This window comes from Octopus bimaculoides, chromosome 29, assembly GCF_001194135.2.
Source record: "Octopus bimaculoides isolate UCB-OBI-ISO-001 chromosome 29, ASM119413v2, whole genome shotgun sequence".
In the NCBI taxonomy this organism is placed as follows: domain Eukaryota; kingdom Metazoa; phylum Mollusca; class Cephalopoda; order Octopoda; family Octopodidae; genus Octopus; species Octopus bimaculoides.
In genome coordinates this window covers 8,345,065-8,351,771 of record NC_069009.1, presented here as the reverse complement: position 1 = coordinate 8,351,771, position 6,707 = coordinate 8,345,065, and the positions used below count along the sequence as shown (strand labels likewise).

At 37.8% G+C, this 6,707-nt stretch overlaps 1 protein-coding gene across 1 annotated transcript in view; it reads left to right on the top strand.

Annotated features, from left to right (window-relative positions):
* Positions 1-6,701, top strand: part of LOC106877232 (kinetochore protein Nuf2-B) — a 24,377-nt gene extending 17,676 nt beyond the window's left edge. Inside the window, exon 7 of the mRNA XM_014926094.2 lies at positions 767-6,701. Coding sequence (XP_014781580.2) covers positions 767-814 — 48 coding nt within the window. The 3' untranslated portion in view covers positions 815-6,701. The remainder of the gene's footprint in view (positions 1-766) is intronic.
* The last annotated feature ends 6 nt before the right edge of the window (positions 6,702-6,707 follow it).

The window sequence follows — 6,707 nt, the reverse complement described above, 5'->3', positions numbered from 1 at the left end:
ATATTTCGTTATGACTGCTTCAATTCACAAACCCTACGGAACTTTGAAACCTCACAAACATGAAACCGCTCACATTAATTCTAGTTTTAAATGAACTGAATTGAAAATATGTCTTGAACTTACAAAGTTTGGGTATGAAATTCACAGTTCCAGTCAGTTTTCTCTGAGACAGGATATCATGTTTATTATTGTAGGTAACTGTCACAAAGTTTTGGTATTAAATTCAAAAGGTTTGGTCAGTTTTCTGACACAGAATAGCTAAGGGAGGTAATTCTTGTAAACTGTTTGAAACCTCTGAGAGGCGCTTTACCTGCTAGAAATAGCAGCCCAAATGCTCTTACATCAGATCCCAATGCTGGATGTTCAAGAACTAAATGAAGATCAGATTTTCAATCCAGAGATCATCCTGATTCCAAAAAGGTACGATATGTCTATGTAGAGCAAATATAGACTGAGATACAGGGGTCCCAGACAGACAGAATTTCACTTTTCTTTACATAGATATAAGGTGGTGAGCTGGCAGAATTGTTAGCACTCCAGGCAGAATGCTTAGCAGCATTTTGTCTGTCTTTACATTCTGAGTTCAAATTCCACCAAGGTTGACTTTGCCTTTCAAGCTTTCAGGGTTGATAAAATAAGTACCAGTTGAACACTGGGGTCAATGTAATCAACTCATCCCCTCTTGCAAAACTGCTGCCCTTGTGGCAAAATTTGAAACCACCATTATTATTATCATTATTTCTATTGTTTTTTCTTATTATTACAGTTGGATAAATACCATCTCTTTCTAAAGAAGAACTTGGTTGTGGATTAAGGAGGTCATTCTTAGTTTCCCTGTACCACCACTGCTACTACCATCTGTACCACCTATTTCTGAAGAAGACCAAATAAGCTGACCACTGCTACAATCACAACACCACTACCACTATATCTACTACTACTACATCAAAGACATCATTTTCAAATTGTAAATATTTCTTGATATGTGTGTGTGCTTCTGTCTATTTCTGTGTGTTTGTGTGTGTCTCTTGCACACACACACACACACACACACACTTTCCTATATATATATATATATATATATATATATATATAATCATCATCATCTTTCATACTGGCATGGGACATAAATGCTTGTGTGGGTGGAGATACATGAGTATGTATATTTGGATGGATTTTAATGAGTAGAATAAAACTGAACAGTGTAATTGTTTTTTTATTATAACATCATCATAAATTACATAATTGTTACTTGTTCCACTAACGAATACTAGTAGATTATGCAGCAATCATTACATGGATGATAGCATAACACTGAAGTGTTAGATTTTCAGAAGAAAACAGTAATTCAATCTGGTTTTATTTACCAATGTCAATTAGTTGGTAGTTCTAGATAGAACTGCGAAAAAACTTAAGAGAGTGATCTTTTTACAGAAGATTATTTTTTATTTTATCAGTGAAATAGAGAGAGAGAAAGAAGTAATGAAGGGTATTTTAGTCAGGATGTCTTGGGGAAAAAAAGAAAATCAAATCCCTAAGCTATCTTAGTTAACAATGATAAATGGTTTAGGTCAGTGGTGCTTAACCCTTTTTTTTATTTGTGAACCCCTTTAATGCCTATTTTATTCTGGTGAAGCCTTATAGCCATTATATGTTTTAAATGTAGTTTTATAATTGTTTCTTTCAAAATTCCTATTTTGTTTTTCACACATTAAGTTGGTCTGTGTAAAACATTAGAAAAAGAAACCTAGCTGTTTCCTGCAATACATACACCTAAAACAAGTGCCCTGGCACATGCAAGGACATTCGAGCGAGATCGTTGCCAGTGCCGCTGGACTGGCTTCCGAGCAGGTGGCACATAAAGGACACCATTTTGAGTGTGGCTGTTGCCAGTATCACCCGACTGGCCTTCGTGCCGGTGGCACGTAAAAGCACCCACTACACTCTCGGAGTAGTTGGCGTTAGGAAGGGCATCCAGCTGTAGAAACTCTGCCAAATCAGATTGGAGCCTGGTGTAGCCATCTGGTTTCACCAGTCCTCAGTCAAATCGTCCAACCCATGCTAGCATGGAAAGCAGACGTTAAACGATGATGATGATGATGACCCTTAATATACTACTGTAAATCCCCAATTTGCTATTTTGCTATTTTACTTGCATAGACCTCCTTTGATTATTATTTTATTCTGGTGGATCCCCATAGCCATTCAGTGTTTAAAAGCTAGTTTTATAGACACTCCTTTCAAAATAACTGTTTTGTTTTTCACATGTTCACTTGTGTAGGTTTGTAAATAGTTCTCTTTGAGAGAATGTGTTTCAGTGGCTGGAAACATGTTGAAAGATGGAAAACATTATCTTTTCTTTTATCTTTTATCGTTTTACTTCTTTCAGTCATTTGAATGCAGCCATGCTGGAGCAGTGCTTTGAAGGGTTTTAGTTGACCAAATGAACCACAGAACTTATTTCTTTTAAAACTGGGCACTTATTTTATCGGTCTATTTTATCAAACTGCTAAGTTACTGGAACGGAAGCACACCAGCACTGGTTGTCAAGTGGCGGTTGGGGGACAAATACAGATACAAACACACACACACACACACACACACACACACATATGTACATGTATATATGTGACTGGCTTCTTTCAGTTTCCATCGACCAAATCCATTCACAAAGCTTTGGTCAGCCTGAGACTACAATAGAAGACACTAGCCCAAAATGCCATGCAGTGGGGCTGAAGCCAGAACCATGTGATTGTGAAGCAAACTTCTTACTACATAGCCACACCTCAGAAAGAAACCTAGCTGTTTCTTGCTATAAGAAAGTAAGTAGAATAGCTATCTGGCAAGCAAAGGGTGAGGCTGTCCTCTCAACCACTATGCTGCTGGTTGACAAACTCTGGTGATAATATTACTCCATTCCTCCCAATCCATGGTGCTGGCCTTAGCATGCTTGAGGTTGAAGCACTGTGACTTCTAGTCTTCCTTAATTTGGTTCACCCATGTCTTCTTTGGTGCATTGCACTGGATTCTCCAGTGAGTGAGGCACTGCTACGACAAAGCTGCTCATCCTGCAGATGTGGCCAAACCATCAGCCTCTCCCACCAGACTTGGTTTCCAATGGTCACTGTTGCTGGCATTGTTCTTGGATGTTCTTGTAGTTCTTTTACTTGTTTCAGTCATTTGACTGTGGCCATGCTGGAGCACCACGTTAGAAGGTTTTAGTTGAAGAAATCGATCCCAGAACTTATTCTTTGTAAACCTAGTATTTATTCTATCAGTCTCTTTAGCCGAACTGCTAAGTTATGAGGGCATAAACATACCAGCAGTGGAAGTCATGCAATGGTGGGGCGGGGACAAACACAGACACACACATAAATATATATATATATATATATATATATATAAGACTGGCTTCTTTCAGTTTTCATCCACCAGATCCACTCACATGGCTTTGGTTGGCCAGAAGCTGTAGTAGACAACACTAGCCCAAGGTGCCACACAGTGGAACTGCAGCCAGAACCATGTGGTTGGGAAGCAAGCTTCTTACCACACAACCATGCCTGCACCTATGATAAATATATCCAAAGCAAAGTTTTGTCATGGGCCACTAAAATACTACCATGGACCCCAGTTGAGAACCGCTTGGTGTTAGTTGTGTTAGGATTGTTAGGAGCTTGGTTAGTGAAAGGCAACTTTATGTGCTTACACACTCAAGCAAACATGCAAGCACATTCACACTCTTATACATACATATATAACTTTTAATTTTTCTACCCGCTACCACATGTGTATATATATATATGCACACATCTATGAAAGGCAGCTTAAGCTTAAATATGTGTTCCCATATATATTCATATCTATCTCTACACAATCATATACACATGCACCTAACTCAAAAAAATAATGATAATGAAATATAAAATATAGCTGCAACTTCAATGCTTGTTATCTATTCTAGTTCAAATAAAACTAAAAGATTTGGCCATTAATCTATATATCTGGAACTGATGTGCATCTTTACTCACATCATTTTAGTTAAGAGGATAAATGTATATAAACATATAATACAATAATAATGAAGGAATTTACAGGCATGAGTATTATTATTTTTTTTTATTTGATGAGGATGAAGTAATTTTCAACCATTATTATTTGAAACAGTTCTATATTTAAGAGATGGGGAATTATGTACATTATTTACATTTTGACAGATATTTGTCCTCATCTTGTTTGTTGTTAACACAGCATTTCGGTTGATATACCCTCCAGCCTTCATCAGGAGTCTTGGGGAAATTTCAAACCTGGGCATAGGGCTTAGTGGTTAAGAGCGTGGGCTACTAACCCCAAGATTCCAAGTTTGATTCCAGGCATTGACCATAATAATAATAATAGTTATAATAATAATAATAATAATAATAATAATAATAATAATAATAATAATAATAATAATAAGAGCAGCAGCATCGAAAAATACTTTAAGGATGAGAACCCAGGTTTGAAATTTCCCCCCAAGGCACCTGATGAAGGCTGGAGAGTACATCAGCCGAAACATTGTGTTAACAACAAACAAGATGAGGACAAATATCTGTCAAATGTAAATAATGTAAATTATTATTTAAAGTTTCTATATTCTTGTAGTAACTGGTTATATGTAATAAGCTTAGTGTCAATCGAAAGAATATACTCAACTATTTACTATTTTACCTTGGCAGAATTCATCATCATCATTGTCATTACCATCATCATCTTTATTTAATGTCTGCTTTCCATGCTGGCATGGGTTGAACAGTTTGTTTAGAGCTGGGGAGCTGCATCAGGTTCCAGTCATGTTTTGGCTTGGTTTCTACAGTTGGATGCTCTTCCTAATGCTAGCCGTGTTACAGAGTGGTATGGGTACTTTTTTTGTGGCACTGGCACTGATGCATTTTACAAGGCACCAGTACGAACAGGGTTACTGAGTAACTGGCAAAAGAAAAATCATCCGTGTTTTAGGTTGGAATCCTTAAGAGTCACTACAAGTGGTTGATGTTAGGAAGGGCTGCCAGTTGTAGAAATCAGGCCAAACCAGGCTGGAGCTCTGTGCAGTTCTCTGGCTTACCAACTTCTCTTAAACCATTCACCTCATCAGCATTGAAAATGGGCGTTAAATGGTGATGTTGATGATAATCGTGTGTGTGTGACTGTGCTTGTTTTCATGTGGGGTTCCTGTATGCATGTATTTATATTTATATCTGTATTTCTGTATATCTACATGTGCACATAAATGCATGTACATGTGTGTTAGTGTGTATCTAGATATGTATGTATATCTATATATCTACATATATATGTATATGTGTGTGTATGTACGAGTGTATATATATATATATATATATATATATATATACAAAATGGCTGATAGCTAGCAAGGTGAGACACACATAAGAAAGAAGGAAACAAAGGACCACTGATGAGGTCACAGAAGTGTGACGAAAGAACTCTGGCCGAAATAAGATTAAGATTAATGTAATATAAAGCTGAAGCAAATTAACACCAAATATACAGTGCGTGTGTTTTTATTGGCTAAACTGGCAATATGACCATCCCCAAGTACAACAACATATATATATATATATATATATATATATATATATTCATTTAATGTCTGTGTTCTATATTGGCATGAGTTGGATGGTTTGACAGGAACTGACCAGCCAGGTAGATGTCCAGATACCAGTTGTCTGTTTTGGCAGGGTTTCTACAGCTGGATGATCTTCCTAATGCCAACCACTTTACAGAGTGTGCCGGGTGCTTTATACAGACACGAGTGTGTTTACAAGCCTGTATAGATGGATGACCATGATTTTACTTAGCTTGACACCTCTTCTCAAGTACAGCAAATTGCCACATCTCCTGATCCCTTGTCATTTCCTCAGTGAGGCCCAGCGTCTGAAGATCCTTTCTCACCACTTCATCCCATGTTTTTCTGAGTCTACCACTTCCACAATTAGAGCTCGGCACTTCTTTACACAGCTGTCCTCATCCATCTGCATCACATGACCAAACCAGTGCAGGCTTCTCTCTTACACATATCATCTAATGCCTCTTATACCCAGTTTTCCACTTCAGTCACTTACACTCTGTCATGCATGCACACAGACATTACCCATCCAGCTTCATTACTCATGCTAGCTTCATTTCTTTCAAGCCTTCGCAAGTCTTCTGTAGTCAAAGTCCATGTTTCACTGCCATGTAACATAGCTGTACGTACAGAGGCCTCATGCAATCTACCTTTCACTCTGAGGGAGGGGCCTTTAGTTACGAACAAAGGTAGAACCTTTCTAAACTTTGCCCAGCCTGTTCTTATTCTAGCAACTTACACTTTCAGAACTACCTCCTCCACTGCTAACTTGGTCACCTAGGTAACAGAGGTTTTCTACTAATTCTAATGATAACCCCAAGCATTTGAGGGAGTCTATTGCTTGTGTATTATTAGTGCTTATTGTACCCACACATCTGCCACACACAAAGACTATTTTCTCTGTTAACCTTCCTGTGATATTGCTATACCTCTTAGGTGTCCAAAGCTTGCACTGGGTACAAAGTAAGGAGTTTCCACCAACACCCTTCTTACATACCAAGCAGCACCTTCTCTCTGAAGGGACTTGTGATTTGTCTGTTTTCTTACTTACTAGGACTCTTGTTTTTGCTAAATTAACTCTAAG